Source organism: Bos javanicus, chromosome X (genome assembly GCF_032452875.1).
Source record: "Bos javanicus breed banteng chromosome X, ARS-OSU_banteng_1.0, whole genome shotgun sequence".
NCBI classification, from domain to species: domain Eukaryota; kingdom Metazoa; phylum Chordata; class Mammalia; order Artiodactyla; family Bovidae; genus Bos; species Bos javanicus.
In genome coordinates, this window is record NC_083897.1 from 104,207,689 (window position 1) to 104,227,802 (window position 20,114).

Sequence of the window (20,114 nt, forward strand, 5' to 3'; positions counted from 1 at the left end):
GTGGGGTAAAAATTGAGGGCTGGCCAAGGGCTGGATATCCCAAGATGCCACATTCTGGTAAGGAAATCCAAGGAACCCAAGAATATTTAATAGATCCTAAACTTCTAGGCCCTTATGAATCATGGTCAAAGGTTAGAACATATTTAGCAATTTGTAAGTTTCATGTATAATTTTTTAATATTTAAACATATGGCATCATGGACTTCAATTGGTACACTTGTTTCAGGCCCTCCAAATGCTCCAGGTTGGCCTAAACTAAGGGAGGCCTCACATGTGGGTCAGAACAACTTTGAATCTTTACCCTGCTGTGTGGTTTAGTCACTCAGTCATGTCCAACTCTTGTGACCCTATGGACTGTAGGCCACCAGGCTCCTCTGTCCATTGGATTCTCCAGGCAAGAATACTGGAGTGGGTGTTCTTTCCTTTCTCCAGGGGATCTTCCCGACCTAGGAATCGAACCTAGGTCTCCTGCACGGCAGGCAGATTCTTTACTGACTGAGCCACCAGGGCTGATCCAAGGCAAAGTTGTGAGGTAGAACAGTGTGTGCAGTGTGCTCTGTCTTCGCTCTTGATGACCATGACCTTTCCCTTCCTTTGATGCTCTCTCTCTCCTTGTGTCTACCCATGCTCAGTTGAAGAGCTTCTTGGTACATCTATTCCTTCACAGAGCTGTGAGCCAGTACCCTTCAGATGTTACCTAATCTGCAGCACCCAGCCGTGGTAGGCTTGATTTTAGACAGTACTAAACATTCAGACCCACAAAATACCTCAGACCACCTTTGGCATTTGATCCACTTAGAAGGATACAGGACAAAAAATACTGCTTGCCAGCCAGTGCCAGGCATTTCTCTTCAAAGGAGTCCTTTCAGCAGGACATACAAAGTGCAGTAAATATAATAGGAAAAGAAGGATTTTTAAATAGTGTTGAGAAAATGCATTAGCAATTCAGAAGTCAGTTTAGATCTAACCCCTCCCACCAAAAAAGAAAACCACAGACAGAATAGAGTTTATATAAACAAGTCATAGGAAAGCTAGCAAAAAAATTAAAATTATTTGACAGATCTTTGGCAAGCTTTTACGACTTCAAAGGACTGAGATTCACAAAGGAAAACATCAATAGATTGAGCTAAAATTGAAAAAAAACTAGAAAATTAATTTGCTTCAATATTGGCATATAAAAGGGTTATATTCTACTGGACACAGATAAAGAAAGCTCACCCCAATGGAAGGGAAGATATTAAGCTTCACATACAAATGGGCAGGGACAGTTCCCACCAAAATAAATGCAGCTTGTACATAGACATACAGGGATATGCTCAGTCATTTTAATGTACTTGATAATATATCAAAATTGCTTTATTAAGAATTCCCATTGCAGGGCACATTTCCCTTCTCCACTGAAGAGATGAAGATTTCTATATATTTCCATATTATAGTTAATAAGCCTGTATAAATACCTTCTCTGGTCCCTGTCTGTTCATGTGAAAGAATGTAATATTGTACCTTAATTTTCAAAATAGATGGGAGAGGAGCACTTGGCTCCAATTATGACCCCTTGAGTATTTCCACAATCTCCTCCAAACCCACCTAACATGTTGACTCATTTTTTTAGTGCTCCCAGCTTTATTGTTGTTGACTTGTCAGAGAAAATGCCTTGAAATACTGCTCTCCTCTTAACTACCTTGTAGTCTCCACCACGCCCCCGCTTGCTCGCTTTCTGTCATTCTCATGGCTCCACTTTTCCCTTTCCCCTCTACTTTTCTTCAAGACCCATCTCAGAAGCTGCCAACTCCACAAAGACTGTCTGAATCCCTCCAAGACACACCCTTTCCTTCCATCGAAACTCTAATATGCACTGTTATAACTCCTCCCCAAATTAACTTAGTTTAGATGGGTGAAAGTGAAAGTCACTCAGTCGTGTCTGACTCTTTGTGATCCCACGGGTATAGTCCATGGAATTCTCTAGGCCAGAATACTGAAGTGGGTAGCCTTTACCTTCTCCAGGGGATCTTCCCAACCCAGGGATCAAACTCAGGTCTCCCATACTGCAGGTGGATTCCTTACCAGCTGAGCCACCAGGAAAGCCCAAGAATACTGGAGTGGCTAGCCTATCCATTCTCCAGCGTATCTTCCTGACCCAGGAATCAAATCAGGGTCTCCTGCATTGCAGGCAGATTCTTTACCAACTGAGCTATCAGGGAAAGCCCATTTTAGATGGGGAAAGGGTTTTTTAAAAAAAAAGATCGTGTGTCTATGACTCCTCTCTCTTTCAGAAATGAATTCACTGCAAAAGTATTTGTGAATATTCATCAATATGTGGGATATTATGAAGTGATAAAAGGCTTGTTTATGCCTTCATGTTATTTATAGTCAAACTATGCAAACCAGTCAAGTGCCTATCCATGAAATAAATAATAATAATAATTGGCAACATAGTTCTAAGTGACCATAGAGAGGCACAGATTCTTAGGGCCCTAAGAGATCAGGAATGCGGGAGACCTGGGTTCGATCCCTGGGTCGGGAAGATTCCCTGGAGAAGGAAATGGCAACCCACTCCAGTATTCTTGCCTGGAGAATCCCGTGGACGGAGGAGCCTGGTAGGCTACAGTCCATGGGGTCGCCAAGAGTCGGACACGACTGAGAGACTTCACTTCCCAAGAGATCAGTAGAGGAAACATTTGGGAGCTGGAAAAGGCAGGCTGGCTTGTACAAAGTTGATTAAGAGCATCAACATAAGTGTAGGAGAGAGAGAGGTGGAAGAGTGGAGAGAGGACATTTCCAGCAAGATCATAAAGCATAAAAGTATTGAGAAAAGATGATGGGACATTTGTGAAGATGTCAAGACAGTACCACAAGAAAAGCCCTGAATTAGAAGAAAATAAAACGAAGTTGTGGGTATTTCTAATCAATAGAGATTGATTTGTGTATGCAAGGATTAAAGCATCTATCAGCAAACTTACGTATAGAGAATTCATTTAAACCATATCAACAATAAAGTATTTACATGTATCATCTGGAAGGATGAAAATGGAGGCTTTGCATTTCAAAGATACCACTAGATTGTTCTAGAGCATGGGTTCCCCATGACACCATGAAAATGTGATTGTTCAGAGCCCTCCTTCATACTATGACCTTCTTAGCTATAATCTCTTGTCTTCCATTAAGTGACTCAGAACCTTGAACAGAAGTTAGAAGTTTCCCTCTTTGTAAACTGAACATTTGGGTGCATGGTCTCTAAAGTCAAACTGCCTGAGTTTAAATCCTGGCTCTGCCACTTACTAGCTATGTGATGTCTTAGGCAAGTTACTTAATGTCTGCTGTTTCTCAGTTTTCTCATAAGTGAAATAAGGGCGGTAAAAATACTTAACTTCATAGACCTCTTGTAACTGTTAAATGAATTAGTGCACATAAAGCACTTAGAAAATACCTGTCACATAGTAAGCACTCAATAAATCCTAGCTTTATTACAACAAAGCAAGATTATTTGCTTTTGAACCGTATATAGAAAAAATCATGCAGTTTACGTTTTAAGATTTAACCAAATTTTTGTGTACCTATAGCTAATTTCTTTTGATCACTATTTAATAGTCTATTTTGTAAATATATTAATATTTTATCCATTCTACTACCAATGGACATTTGGATTGTTGACATCTAGGGACTATTGTGAATAGTACTGCTATGAACATTCAGGTCCACAGAAGCACATATTTATTTGAAGAGACTGTCTTTGCCCAATACTCTGCAGTTACTTTTTTGTCCTATATCTAGCATCCATATGTGTGTGTGTGTGTGTGTGTGTGTGTGTGTGTGTGTGTGTGTTTCTAGGCTTGCTCTTATGTTCTACTATCCTGTTTGTCTGTCCTAGTGTCAATAGCGTACAGCTTTAATTATTAAGCTTTGTATTATAAAATTTTGAAGTAGAGCAAATCTTCCCACCATTGTTCTCCCAAAATACTTGGATCTTCTTGTTCTTTTGCATTTCCATATACATTTTAGATTCTGCTTAACAGTTTCTAATATGATACCTGTTGGGATGTTGATTGGAATTCCATTGAATTTATGCTTTAACTTGGGAAAGATGAGCTGTTTACAGTACTGAGTCTTCCAGTCTGTGAACAAGATAATTTTCTTTCCATTTATTTTAGTTGTTTAATTTCTCTTAAAAAAATCATATTCTTCTGTCTAGAGATCCTACACATCTTTTTATTTGATTTATTCCTATGCTCTTTAATGAAAAAAAATTTTTTTAATTTCATTTGTTTTATGTCAATAATTTTACTAAATTCTGATTCATTTTTATTTTTCCTTAGATTATTTTGAATATTCTGCATATACACTTATACCATCTGTAAATAATGATGATTTGTTTCTTCCTTTTCAATTCTTATACATTTCATCTCTTTATCTTGCCCTTACTGCTCTGGCTAGAACCTTCACAATATTGTTAAATTGTTGGGGTAGACATTTTTGCCTTCTTCAATTTAAGAATTTCTTAAGATTTAAATCCATAGTTTTATTAAATATTTTTTCCTTTTATTGAGGTGGTCACTATTTTTTCTTCCTTAATCTATCTCAGTGTACAGAATTCTATTAATTGAATTCCAAATGTTAAAACAGTTTTGCATTCCTTTGGTAAACCCATCTTGGTCCTGTTACAGTTTTTCAATATAGCTCAGTATAGTTTCGTTTGGCTTATTTGCATCTATGTTCATTAGTGAGATTGGCCATTAATTTTCACATGCTGTCCTTAACAGGTTTTACATCTAGTTTACGCTAGCTTCATAAAATGAATTGGAAACTGTTCCTGCTTTTTATTTATTTCTCCTCCCAGTGTTCAGTAGAACTTGTGAGAAATGCCATCTAGGCCTAGAGTTTTCTATGCCAGAAGGTTTTTAATTACTATTTCAGTTCCTTTAATTAGTAAAGAATTACTTAGGTTTTCTAATTCTTTTTGTGTTTTAATGAGTTTTATTTTTCTAGAAATTTGTCCATTTCATATAAATTTTCAAATTTTTGGCATAAAGTTTTGATATCATCTTTTTAATGTCTGCGGGATATAGAATTTCTCCTTTTTCATTCTTCATACGGGCTGCTGTATATGTCTATTTTTTAATTCAGGCTTGCCCAAAATGTATCATTTCACGAGAAACAACTTTTAACTTTGTTAATCCTCCCAGTATCTGTTTGTTTTCCATGTCATTGGTTTCTATCCTTATTTCCCTCTAATTTGTTTGACTTTAATTTGATGATTTTATATAACTTATGGAGATGGATGCTTATCATAAATCTTGAACATTTCTTCTTTTAGAATATTAATATATGCATTTATAGCATATAAGTTTTGATGCATTGATTTTCCTTATTATTCAGTTTTAAATATTTTCTCATTTTCTAATGATTTTATTCTGAGATCTGTGTAATAAAATTGGTTCAGTTTTTTTTTATTATTCAGTTCTCAAAATTGGGATTTTTCTAGTTCACTTGTATAAATCTTTTCCAAGAATATTTTTTTGCTTTGCCTTTTGCCCTGTTTTTTCTTCATTAATTTCTGCTCATTATCATTTCCTTTTTAAATAGAACAGATTTAATTTGCTGTTCTATTAAAAAAATTTCTCCTGGTGGAATGTCACTGACTTCAGCTTTTATTTTCTAATATTTTACATCAGTGTTTGTAATATTTATGTTAAATTTAAATAATTTTTAAAGTATTAAGACTGCCTTATAAATACTATTTTAACAACATACTGAAGGAATATTTTTGCATTTTATTTTTTAACATTTAGAACTGTTTTTAGTATGACAAAAATGGTAATACCTGTTCTTTTTTTTTTTTTTTAAGTAAAAAGGAAACAAAAAATCCAGAGTCCTACCCATTTACTCTTTAACACTGTGTTGTAATATCCAAAAATTTCTCAATACATTTGAATGCACATAGATAATGCATATATGTTTGTACATCTTAAATTATTATGGACATCTTTCTATATCAATAAATATACTTCTATAGCATCATTTTAATGGCAGCATAATATCCTACTCTGTGGATTTACCATAGTTTATTTAATCATTCTCTTTTTGTTGGGCATTTAGGTTTTTTCCCATTTCTCCCTATTAAAAATAGCTGTGATAAACCTTTGTCATTAAAACTCAGCAAATAATCTGATTATTTCCCTTGGAATGAAATCATTGGGTCAAAGGACATGCCCATTTTTAAGACCTTTGTCTAGCATTATAAAATTGTCCACTGAAAAGGTTGTATTAATGTATTTTATTTGTCATCAGTGGGTTACCTGATACAAGATAAGTTTCTCCAGCACTGAGGAGTGTGTGTTGTGGGGATGGGGCTGTAGCTAGCTTTCCATACTGGAAGATTGGACCTATGCCCCAACTTCTTCTTTCAGCCATTTTTATATTTCTGGGTTTAATAATGGCAACACCCCAGTCTTGAAATGTAATGCCTCAATCTTGCATGAGTTTTGATATGTAGTTTTTATTGTCATTATTAGAAATACTAGAAATGCTTTTTAATTTTCAGTGTGATTTCGCCTTTGATTCATAGGTTATTTAGCATGTATTTCTCAATTTCCAAACATTTGGGAATTTTCTAGTTATTTTTTAAATTTCTAACTTAACTATATTGTGATTAGAAAACATACTCTGCTTGCAGTTCTTTAAATTTTGTTAGGTCTTAGAAATCCACTTCTGCAATATCTTGAGTTGTAATCCAAACTAGTATTTTGTGTGTGTGTGACATCACTTTTACTTGAAAGAATGACTAACAGACAAGCCACAGTTACCCAAACTTGAGTATGTGGCAGACATTCAATTTAAAAAATGAACAAAGCGAGCCTGCTGCTTCCAGGGAAATAACTCACAGTAGTTGTTGCTGATGATGAAATTCAAAATTTTCAAGTGAAAATTAGAATTTTGGAAAACTTATATCTGCCACAATGAGCTTAACAGCTTCCCAGGGCTTAAAGGGGTGTGTGTGCATGCTTGTGTGCATACACTCAGTCATATCCAACTCTTTGCAGCCACATGGACTGTAGCCCACCAGGCTCCTCTTTCTATAAGTTTTTCCAGGCAAGAATACTGCAGTGGGTTGCCATTTCCTCCTCCAGGGGATCTTCCTGACCCAGGGATTGAACCTGCATCTCCTGCATTGGCAGGTGGATTCTTTACCACTGAGACACCTGGGAAGCCCCCCAGGACTTAAAGAATGTTTCTCATGTAATCAGCAGTGATTTTTAATATCATATAATCAAACATGTCAATATTAGGAAATTCTGCATAACTCAGTGGACCAGTGTTTTTCAAATGACTAATGCATAATGTTTTGGGGGACTTCCATGGTGGCTCAGATGGTAAAGCGTCTGCCTACAATGCGGGAGACCCAGGTTCAATTCCTGGGTCGGGAAGATCTCCTGGAGAAGGGAATGGTAACCCACTGCCTCATGTGGAGAGTTGACTCATTGGAAAAGACTCTGATGCTGGGAGGGATTTGGGGCAGGAGGAGAAGGGGACGACAGAGGATGAGATGGCTGGATGGCATCACCGACTCGATGGACGTGAGTGGATCGCGGGTGAACTCCGGGAGTTGGTGATGGACAGGGAGGCCTGGCGTGCTGCAATTCATGGGGTCGCAAAGAGTCGGACACGACTGAGTGACTGAACTGAACTGAATGCATAATGTTATAAAGTTATACACAAAGGTAGAAGGTCTATTCAAAGAAAAAGAACTTAATAGTTGACCTAGAAATTAAAGTATACCTCCTGACATATAAGTTATTGTTGTCAAGTATTTATATTTAAAATCAGTCAGTCTCCTCCTGGCATACCCCATCCCACCCCACTACCTACCTCTCTCTATTTCTGTTTTATATGTTTTCTATAAACATAAAACAGTAACTGTTTTATATGATTTCTCTCTCTCTCCAGAGAGAGACTGAGAAAATAGTTGTTTTATACAATCATTGTTCATTTAGATTCACCTACATATTTACATTTTATGTTTTCCATGCCTTGCTGAATCTCTGACTTTTCTTCATATTTCTTCTTCCCGAGGAATATTCTTTTATATTTCCTTTAGGGATAGATATGCTCGTGGCAAATTATCTCAGTATTTTACTTATCTGAATTGTTTTTCCACCTTCATTCTGTAAAGATTTTTTTCTTTTTATTTAATTGGAGGCTAATTACTTTACAATATTGTAGTGGTTTTTGCCACACATTGACATGAATCAGCCATGGGTATACATGTGTTCCCCATCATTCTGTAAAGATTTATTAAGTGAGAAGAGAAGGTTATATTGGCAGTTATTTTGAGACACTTTTCCACTGTTTTCTGGCTTCCACTATTGCTACTGAAAGTCAGCTATCAGTCTGATAGTCTGTTGTTTTCACTGTTTTTGAGATTGTCTATGTTTCTTTGTTTCCTGCAGTTTTCAGTGGTATACAGCTAACTATAGATTTCTTTTTCTTCCTTGATGTTTAATGGGCTTTTCAAATCAGTGGATTGATATCTTTAGTCATCTCTGGGTAATTATCAGTCATTATATTTTTAGTATTGTTTCTGCTCCATTTTCTTTTCGCTTTTTAAACTTCAATGAAATATATGCTGACTTTCAAAGTAATCTTTTACATTTCTTAATCTCACTTTTATTTTTTCCATGTTTTGTCTCTCCTTGCTTCAAGCTGATTATTTTCTAGTTCACTACTTTTCTCTTTGACTATCTAATCTGTTCAAAGTCTTAATTTTTATTTTTTTCTGTTCTTAAATTTCTTCTTGCTGCTTTTTCAAATCTATAGTGTCACGTTTGATTATTTCTTTCTTACTGAATATTTAAAATTCAGTTTTTATCTCCATGGTAAGCATTGGGGTTTTCCTATGCTACTGATAAGACATACCAGAATATATTGTATACTGCAGTTTTCAAAATGCAACTCTTTATGTTTCCACCCTGGAGTATGAGATATTTTGTCAGAGCCTTACCCCTTGGTGGACTCTTTTGTGGTTTGTGAGAAGAAGAGCACTTTCTCTCCTCTTGGATCACCCTGTAAATCTGCATCAGTGAAGTTGCTCAGTCGTGTCTGACTCTGCGACCCCATGGACTGTAGCCTACCAGGCTCCTCAGTCCATGGAATTTTCCAGGCAAGAGTACTGGAGTGGGTTGCCATTTCCTTCTCCAGGGGATCGTCCCAACCCAAGGATTGAACCCGGGTGTCCCGCATTTCAGGCAGACGCTTTACCATCTGAGCCACCAGGGAAGCCCGTCCCTTCTCTAGAGTTCCCCAGAAGTGAAACCTCTTGCCTCCACAGCTGCCTTCTTTCCATAACCCCTCCATATCCCCAGGGCAGAAGCAGCTCTTGCTTCCCTCTTTGAGTTCTAATCCTTTCTCTGTTCTCATAGGTGGTTTTTCACTGTTTATGCTGTTAATTCTTTAACACTTAAAAAAATTTTTATTGGGCTGGCCAGAAAGTTTGAGTTTTTCCGTACCCAATATTTCATCTAGATTTTGTGGTTGTTTTTATCACCTTCAGGGGAAATGCTGATCAGAGAAATCCAGATTTGATCTGTTCTTTACAGTGCTCCTCAAAGAATAGTTTGCAGACAAATTCTAGTCTACCAGTCATTTACCACTTTATAATGAAATAAGAACAGAAATTGAGTATAAACATCTAGAAACTGTTAGAATGATTTATGTTGCTGTGAAATCACAGCATGGTTTTGTATGTTGTAAAAAATGTATTAGCTCTTAATATACTAGAGTGTGTGTGGGGAGGGGGGGTGGTGAAAGGTAGTCCTTGATCACAGTTGGGCTTCCCTGATGGCTCAATGGTAAAGAATCCACTTGCAATGCAGGAGACACGAATTCAATCTCTGGGTCAGAAAGATCCCCTAGAGAAGGAAATGGCAACCTACTACAGTATTCTTGCCTGGGGAACCTCATAGACAGAGGAGCCTGGCGGGTCTGTAGGGTCACAAATGAGTCAGACACAACTTAGCAACTAAACCACCACCATGATCACAGTTAATTTGAGAAGCACTTCTTCATACAAGAAGCTACTAGTCTCCTACGAGCCTTCTCTTTCTCTGCTTTTATAGAATACATTGTAGAGGAGGAAAGAAAACTTTCTATATACTCTTAATTAAGTACCTGGGGCCTGCAAATTAAACAGACAAATGGCAAAATAACAGGAGAGAAGATTTTCATTTACACTTGGTGGGCAATAGGGAGCGGGCATACGCACAGGAAAAAGTGAAACCCACAGAGACTTATATACCATTTTAACAAAGAGGTAAAGTGAAGAGACTAGACAAAGGAAGGAGAGGGTAGTTTGGGTATCTAGGGTCGGAAGTAAATTGTAGGAAGGTAATCAGGAAATATATGGTAAAAAAGAGTTATTTAATAAGGTTTGTTACACAGGTAAGAGTGGTTTTCTTCTTCCTGGTACATGAGAGGGGAACACCTTTACAAAAGGAAATTTCTGTCACTTTAATAAAGGGAAATTAATGTCCCATTTGTAAGCAGAATGGAGGAGAGTAGAGTGTTTTCATGTATCTGCTGATTTTCAGTTGCCTTCAGCTCAAAATAATCCTCTGCTAAAGTGGCATATTTGGGGCTGGAATATTTTGATCCCTTCCACATACTTACAGCCATACCTTGTCCCTCTAGACCTGTGATCTGTTTTGTTTGTTTGGAGCATTTGTTTTTGGATAATGTTTAAATTTTTTATAAGTAATGCATATTTATTACATAAGTTTTAAAATTCAGATAGTTGAAATGAGGGGCAGTTAAGATCATTCATAATCCTACCACTTTTCACAATTCAGAGTAAACATCCCATAGTTTTTCTCTGGGTTTAGTATAGAAACATTCCCCATACTCTTCCATAGCAGGATTTCTTCTCTCTCGTTTCATTCCCTCAGAATGGAACCAACTAAGGAAATTCAGAGCATGCTTATTGAAGCTTCTTGGCAGCCTCAGAAACACCCTAAGATGGGAAACCAAAGAGAAAACCAATAAGAGAAGCCTTATAATTGTTTTTAAAAGCATATTATCAAGTAAAGTTTGTCAAGAATTAGGACATTGAACTTTTTGTTCAAGATTATTATACTGGGATTGTATGTTTTATGAATATGTATATTTAAAGTTTCTATGATGAGTAAAATTTGCATAAAAGTATTTTTAGCTTATATTTCTATATCATGAAATTTTGAATTAATGGATTGCCTTTTACTTTAATATCAATTAACATTACAAATGACTAATCAAATAGCTTTAATAATTGAAAAATTACTTTCACAGTAATGACTTACTTTCAGACTAAAGCCTCAAAGAGCATGCATGCATGTTTTAAACATTATATAGGCGGTTTTGTTTGGTACCCCTGGTTATGAACCATTGTATTAAAAAATGTATAATAGCCAAAAGATACCATTTATAATAGCAACTAAAAATATAAAATGCCTTGGGGTGGGGAACCCAATAATCAATATTTGGAACCAATATGAAGAAAACCTTGAAATTCTAACTCAGAGACATAAAAGGAAATGGAGATGGATATCATATTCACAGATGAGAATGTTAGGAAAATGTTAATTTCTACTTGTTAATCTATAAATATAATACTATTTCAGCAAAATATTTTTTTAAAACTTTATAGTGTTTGAGAAATTGATTTTAAATTTCAGCTGTGAGAAAAAGAAAATCTCATAGGAAAATGTTGGCAAAGAGTAATGACTAAATGAGACTTATTTTGCCAAATACTAAAATGGATACTATTGCAGAATTAAAATTGGTATCAGACTAGATACCAAAATAGTGGAAAAGAGTAGAAACCTAAAAATAATCTCGTATGTGTATATGCATATGTAGAAATTGTCATTTCAATTACTAGTATTTTCACATATGTCCAGGAAAATGAATCGATTCATGCTGGTAACTGTAGCCCAGGGCAGTAAGTGATTTCCAGTTATTTCCCACTGACTGGTTCCCTCTTTAAATGTTTGCCTCTCACCATCTTACTACCTTCTCCCACCCTTAGGATTTTTCCCCCTTTCAGATCCCTCCAAAAAGCCTTCCTCTGGCTCTAAGGATTCTTATTGCTTTATGATGCAATCAGTTTAGCTCTCTCCTTTGCCCAACTCTTCTCTCATCTAAGATGCATAGTGCTTATCCTCACATTTTGCAATTAAAAAGGAAAAAGGCTAAACAAAACTATAATTCCCTCACTATGTGTTTTTAGTCTTCACAAATCAACCATCCAAGCTTAAACTGCAGCCAGCTTTAAAAATAGTGCTTTTCTTCTCCCCACAACACAAAGAAATGAAAAATATTCAGCCTCTCTAGTACTCAAGGAAATGTAAATGAAAGCATTTATGGGTGACTTTTTTTCCTCCTATCTGATTGGCAAAGATTAAAAAGAATACTCATCCTAGGAGAGGCAAGCAAGGTAGGAAAGAACACTCTCACACTCGGTAGTTGCGGAGTAGATTGTTGAAAGTTTTCCAGTAGTATATGTATCAAAAGCATTCTTTCTATGCCTCTTGACCTAGCAACTCTGCTTGTAGGACTGTTGCAGGTGATCAGGGTTGTTCACATAGATGCATGATCACATTCATCTGGGTTTTATTTCTGATGATGCAAAATAGACCCTGCCATACTTCAGAGTAGACTGAGCCATCATAAAAATTAGTTTAGAAAAGAATCCTATTGAACATTGGAAAAAGTTCATTGGCCGTGAAATGAAAACTAGGTAAACTTGGTGAAGCTTTGTATAAATGTGAAAGTATTTTCATGTAATATGGTCAACTAATCATTAAATATTTACTGTGTGCCTAGTATTCTGCCAGGTTTTAGGTGGGAATATGTTGAAAGTATAAAATATACTTGTTCTTTTAGAACTTCATCCAATGTTTGAACTGTTGAGCTTGAATATGTATATTTGTTCCTTGCACACTTAGTAGATGTAGCTGTAGATAATGGAAAGAGCATTGAATATAGGTAGGGATTTGAATTCTGTCCCTGTCACATACATGTCTACTCACTTAGACAAATTATTTGAGAACATGAAGGATGCTGACCTCATGGGATGATAGTAAGAATGAAGGGAGATAAAACAAGGAATGCTTTCCATGATGCTGGAAGAATAGTAATATTAGTAATGATTAGTAATGATTATTAATTAATTAGTTATTGGATTTCCCTGGTGATTCAGTGGTTAAGAATCTGCCTTGTAATGCAGGGGACACGAGTTCCATCCCTGGTCGGAGATGCCCTGACCCACAATGCCCCACAGCGTTTTGCCAACAAAGGTCTGTATAGTCAAAGCTATGGTTTGTCCAGTAGTCATATACAGATGTGAGAGCTGGACCACAAAGAAGGCTGTTGTAGTTGTTCAGTCCCTCAGGCCTGTTGCACTCTTTGCAACGCCATGACTGCAGCAAGCCAGGCTTCCCTGTCCTTCACTGTCTCCTGGAATTTGCTCAAACTCATATCCGTTGACTCAATGATGCCACCCAACCATCTCATCCTCTATTGCCCCCTTCTCCTCTTGTCCTCAGTCTTTACAGCATCAGGGTCTTTTCTAATGAATCAGCTTTTAGCCTCAGGTGGCCAAAGTATTGGAGTTTCAGCTTCAGCATCAGTCCTTCCAATGAATATTCAGGACTGATTTCCTTTAGGATTGACTGGTTTGATCTCCTTGCTGTCCAAGGGACTCTCAAGAGTCTTCCCTAGCACCACAATTCAAAAGCATCAATTCTTCGGCACTCAGTCTTCTTTATGGTCCAACTGTCACATCCGTACTTGACTACTGGAAAAACCATAGTTTTGACTACACGGGCCTTTGTTAGCAAAGTGATGTCTCTGCTTTTTAATACACTGTCTAGGTTTGTCGTAACTTTCCTTCCAAGGAACAGGTGTCTTTTAATTTCATGGCTGCAGTCACCGTTCATAGTGATTTCAATATTAAGATGGTTATAATGTCCTTTATAATTGGTATCTATTTTTCATCAAAAGAAGGAGACTTAAATAATTTATTATAATCTTTAGCTGTAAGTCAACTAAAAACTTACTTACAATGTATTCGCCTTCAATGTTTTCTTCCTGAAATTTTCTCTTTCCTTATCTTCTTTTTCACATCTCTCTACAGTATGGATGGAGCAGATCTGTGTTTTGAAATCGTAAAACGAGCTGATGCTGGTTTCGTATACAGTGAAGCTGTCGCCAGGTATGTAATTTGTATCAACTTCCCAAAGTAAAGATAGAAGTAAAAGGGAGCTGGCAAGGAAATCATATGAAGCATCCTGCTCTTTGAATGACAAGCAGGCTGCCACTCTTACAAGGAGTATCTCTTAATGTGCCTTAGTGGAACCAAACAGTGACTGGAAATGCAAAATATTAAACAGTGGATTTATTTATATGGATTTAGAATTTAACATCACCACTGTCATCTTTTCCATTTCTGATGACTTTTATACAAGGAGGAATTTTATAGGTCAGGAACTATGTAGAAGGAAACTTGGGGATTTTTTGGTGTGTGTTTGATTTTTGCTTTTTAGCAGATGTGCCTCGTTAGTTCTTCAGTTTGCCTTTTAGTGATAGCAGATTGTTTTGTGACCAGTTAATCTGAGAAAAAGCACGGAACAGCAGAAGAACAGAAATAACAGCACAGTTTTTCTGCTGAATATATTGGATCTCCCAATCAAGTAGTCATCATTGTTCCAAGAGAAGGAGTTCCTACTCAAAATAAAGATTTAATATGAAAAATCACAGGAGCCATGCACTGGGTCACTTGCCTATAGATTTGGAGCAGTACAGCTTTCTGCTTTGGTGACAATCATATCATAAATACCAACTCCAATAAGTTGCCTTTTTAATACATGAGTTACAGCAACCCTCCTTAGTCACTAACCATGGTATGTTAAAGGGTTCAAACCTGTAAGTGTTTATTCAAACTTTCTACCATTTAGGAAACAGTTACCATTAAATGATTATAACATTCTCCCTCCTACCATTCTTTTTATAATTATGGCACAATGGACAGATATGGCTGAAAACAGCTTAGGGACTACTACCCCCATGCAACTTTAAGCTCAGAATGACTTGACTTTCTTCAGATTCTTTGCACACTCTTCTCCTGACTGAGCAGCAAGGGCCCCCATTTCGGGAGGTGGAGCAGCCATAACCGTAACACAAGATAAAGAATATACTAAATTTTAGGTAGCTGCTGTTTTCTACTCCTGGAGCTAGGGAGAGGAAGCAAATGAGAGTTTATATATATTAACTTTAGTTCCTTCTTTTAACTCCTGATTTATTCATAGTAGAACTGAGGCCAAATATCCTTTTTTATTTTGTGCCTTGTTCACTAAAAGTATATTCTAGGGTTTTCTTTTTTTTAATCCCATTTTGCTTTTGTGTTCTTATCACAATTAAAAGTTTTTATTTTGTATTGCATTTTAGAATTAAAAAACATTCTTTAATAATCAATGCTTTCTTGATTTTTCTTATGGCATAGTGGTATGCCACTTTCTCCTACTAAATGAAACCCTCAGATTTTGCATAGCATTGTTCATATTTATTTCTTAAAGAATTAGAGTTTTGTATTTTCCCATATTGTTATCTTTAGCAGCATCAAACAGGGAAAACTAAATATTCTGGGCGTTGATTTCATAAAACAGTGAAACTTGATGGAGGAAGATGACTTTTTCCTTTTTGAACCACAAAGACACTGGAATACCTGGCAGATAGGCTATCAGAGTTGATGTTAAACCACTACTGGTTTTACTCTGTTCCATACTCATCCATTACTTTGCCAACAAAGGTCGATCTAGTCAAAGCTAAGGTTTTTCCAGTAGTCATGTTTGGGTGTAAGAGTTGGACTATAAGGAAAGCTGAGAGCCGAAGAATTGTTGCTTTTGAACTGTGGTATTGGAGAAAACTCTTGAGAGTCCCTTGGACCGCAAGGAGATCCAACCAGTTCTTCCTAAAGGAGATCAGTCCTGAATATTCATTGGAAGGACTGATGCTGAAACTGAAACTCCAGTACTTTGGCCATCTGATGCAAAGAACTGACTCATTTGAAAAGACCCTGATGCTGGGAAAGATTGAGGGCAGGAGGAGAAGGGGACGACAGAGGATGAGATGCTTGTATGGCATCAGTGATTTCAATGGACATGAGTTTGAGTAAACTCCGAGAGTTGGTGATGGACAAGAAGGCCTGACATGCTGCAGTCCATGGGGTCACAGAGTTGGACACTACTGAGCGACTGAACTGAACTACTCATTCCTATTACTTTTCTTTAACTTTGAGCCTGTCTCTGCCACTGTGCTAGGTGTTAGAACATAAAGAATACCAGTGTTGTAGAGATGATGTCATAGAGTGAAATGACTGGAGGTCTCTCACAATCTTGAGATTATAGGAAAGTTAGATGTTTATGTACATCAAGATGAAAGTCTGTTGATTTTAAAAATCCACCTATATTGCTATTAAAATGGTGATTTTATGAAAGGAACTTACCAGAATGGACCAAAGAAAAGAGTAATATTGGGATCAATAAATGATACTGCAAAGAGAGGGATTTGGCAAAATTTATTAAAACCCTTCCTAAAAATGACAATAGGGAGGGACCTCAGAAAGTATGATTAGGTATGTCCCCTATTGCAGAGTACCAGTGACCATGTAACCAAGGGCACATAGATCCTTCCTTTGGTTTAGAACATTCAACCAGATAACTTCTACCTTCCTTCTCTCTGATCCTATACTCCATTGTTGGGAAATGCAGCTTGTATCAGTTGTTCTAGTGAGAGCAAGTGAAAGAAGACTCAGAGACCAAGTAATCATACTGACAGTGTTGTTTTTCTCGAAATGGCTGACCCAATTACTGATTACCTCTGTTTTTCAGAGGTGATGAATTGTGGAGTAAACTAACACACAGGATCAGATTATCAAATCAAATTCTCACAAATCAGAGAGATATTCTTCCCTAGCACCAGGCTTTACTGAACAATTGTAAGGATACAGCCAATCAAAAGACCCAGCTGAAGCTGAGAGAGATCTGGGCCTTTTAAGGGTAGCTCTTCACTTCTTCCTGCATCAGAAAATCACCGCTGGCCCAGAATAGATGAGGTCTCTACATGAGGTCTGTGAGATTCCACACACGGAGGGGAGCATTTCAATTATGAAGCATCTCCATTGTGTATCTTGGAGAGTGGTATAGCTTATACACCATCCTCCACGAAGCCATTGATGCCTCAGGGATCCTGGGTTCTTTTTATGATAGGCAGTCCTTAGCCAGGGACATTCTGTTAAGGGAATTCCAGAGATAAGCTTTCTTCAGCCTTTATTTTAAAGTTTGGAGAAAGAAAGATCTGGATAGAAAAAAACAAAAGTAAATACTAACCAATAAATAATGCTAAGTAAATTGCATTTCTGTGTCATGGCTGGTTGGGAAGGAAAAGGGGAAAAATGAGAAAAGAAGATAGTAGGAAGAAAATGACAGCTATATAGGGAATAAAATTCAGAGGAAGAGAAGATGAAAAAGACCCTTAAAGACAAACAGTAGGATTGCAGAAGAAGAACTTTAGAATTGAGAGAAGGAAATCAAAGTAAGTTCTCAAGTAATACTGAATGACCTGCTCTTGTCACACCCAGTGGCTAATGACCCTGTTAGCACTTTTAAATGCTCACTCCTCCTCTGTTCTTCTCCTGGACCCAGTTCAGAGCCTCGGTGGACCCTGCTGGCCTTGTGAGGAGTTTGATTTTCCTTCAGCCCAGAAGGAATCTGCTTTGTTCAAGGATACCCCATCTAATACTTGATTATGTTGCAAAAAGAAATTGTAGGCATAAGGGGGTTCTCTCTTGTTTGTTCTTAGAGCTAAATGGAAATAAGACAGCTAACCAGCCTCTGCTGGCAGATGAAAGACTCCTACCCCTTGAGTTAGAATTCTTTGTGTACTTCTGAGCACTGCTCACTTAATAGCAATCCAGAGTAACTAAGTAAAATTAACTGAATGTCAGAGAACTGTTACTTATTTTTTTCATATTTTAAGGTTGAATTTTTAGTTTGAAGAGCTATTTTACCTAGGAGCTGTGTGAATGTGTGAAAATTCCTTTGACTTAGATATCTTAGAAAATGTAGAACACATTATTTCTTCATAAAGCTCAAACTTACATGTCTGCCAACTTTTTCATTATGAAGCTGTGCATTCCACCAATCTTGTCTACTCAAATGAAAAGTGTCTGTGGGCAGCGAGTATGAAGGTGGGAGTTACAAACTAGGGACATTGTATATTAAGTTTTAAAAATAAAAGTTTTTTTTACAGTTCTAGATTTCTTTTGTTTTTCTACAGTCATTACATGAGACAGATACTGGAAGCTCTACGCTATTGTCACGATAATAACATAATTCACAGGGATGTGAAGGTAAGTCATTTTTATTACTAACTTTAATATTTGTGAATAGATACTGACTTATAGCAATGATAGTAATGAAAATTTTTCTTTAATGTTTTTATGAAGAACATCTTAAAGTTAATTTTACTTACAAATAAAAATTTGTTGAAGTGGTTTATATTTGGAGAGTTGTAGTAATTCTTAATAGGAACAATTTTATCATTTCCATTTCCTTATTTTTATTAAAATGTACATGCATTCTAAAATTCCATTATTCTTTCTTTGCCTTTGTGTGTGTGTGTAAGAGAAGTGTGAAAATCCAGCAGATAGGAAGAACAAACAATATTCTGCACTAAGTTAATTGAGGGGAAAATGAGAATTTGGTTGATATAGGAATAGTTCATCACACTTACATTTCTGTAATGTTGCAATGTAAAATAGTCAGCATTTTATTTTCTTTGCAGAGAGTTTTGAAACATAGTCTGAAATCATAAATTATAATAGTTTGTACCCTTAGGAATATGAATATTACCATTATTCAGTCTTTATGCCTGTTTGATCCCAGTATCATTTCATGAGAACTGTCAGTTCCTGGCTTATTATGGTGTCAGGCAGAACAAGGAAGCGTGAAAGCAAGGGAGACATGGCCCTCCTGCTCATGCCCACCCCCTTTCAGGGCCTTGAGTGGCTAAGAGCCCCTGCGATCTCTCCGGCCCTCTTGTCCACTGTCACATGCTCCTATTTTGTCACTGGTTTCTCTCTAACCCATAGCATCCATAGGTACAGTGCTCTTCTTCTCTCAAGAAATAATATCAAAGGCCTGGCTTCTTCAGTAGACTTTAATGGTTAAGAAAATTAAAGAATTTAATTAAATTTTCTATAACATCTGAGAAATTTTAACTGAAATTCTGGTGGTTAAAAGCTGAGGGAAAGCATGAGCAATTCCAAACCCATCTAGTGGAATGTTATAATAGCAATGAAAAATCATTGGAGAAATGTACAAAATACACATTAGTGTAAATTAGTTGTAAAACATCTTATTCTTTTCAAATGTAGTGATAGGAAAGCGATATTGTTATTATCTCCACTCAACATTTTAAACAACTCGGTGGATACATAGCACTTTTATAAGCAAGTATTCTTCAGTTATGCAAACAAAGAGAGTGAGAAGTGTAGAAAGATGAGGGGGGTGGGGAATGGTCAGTGATAGCAATATGTCATGTTATTCTTTTGCATTTAATTAATAGAAGAAAATGCATATATACAGAATGAACTATATCTCCATAAATGACAATCTGCGGGAGTTCCCTGGTGGTCCAGTGGTTTAGACCCCACACTTCCACTGCAGAGGGCATGGGTTTGATACCTGGTTGGGGAGCTAGGATTCTGCATACCACACAGTAAGCCCCCCAAAAAAAGATCATTTGAAAACTTAAAATATGTAAAACAGGGGGCTTCCCTGATAGCTCAGTGGTAAAGAATCCACCTGCCAATTTAGGAGACATGGGTTCTATCCCTGGTCCGGGAAGATGGCACATGCCGCAACAACTGAGCCTATGCGCCATACAACTAAGCCCACGCGCCACAATTACTGAGCCTGTACTCTCGAGCCCACATGCTGCAACTGCTGAAGCCCGTACGCCCTAGAGCCCGTGCTCCGCTACGAGAGAGGCCACTGCAATGAGACACCTGCACACTGCAACTAGAGAAA

At 37.0% G+C, this 20,114-nt stretch overlaps 1 protein-coding gene across 8 annotated transcripts in view; it reads left to right on the plus strand.

The window, feature by feature from the left end:
- CASK (calcium/calmodulin dependent serine protein kinase) overlaps window positions 1-20,114 on the plus strand; it is a 372,618-nt gene that overhangs the window by 169,088 nt on the left and 183,416 nt on the right. For all 8 annotated transcript variants that reach the window (XM_061410389.1, XM_061410391.1, XM_061410392.1 and 5 more), the window contains exons 4-5: window positions 14,162-14,239; window positions 18,361-18,433. In XM_061410389.1, the coding sequence (XP_061266373.1) occupies window positions 14,162-14,239; window positions 18,361-18,433 (151 nt within the window). The remainder of the gene's footprint in view (window positions 1-14,161; window positions 14,240-18,360; window positions 18,434-20,114) is intronic.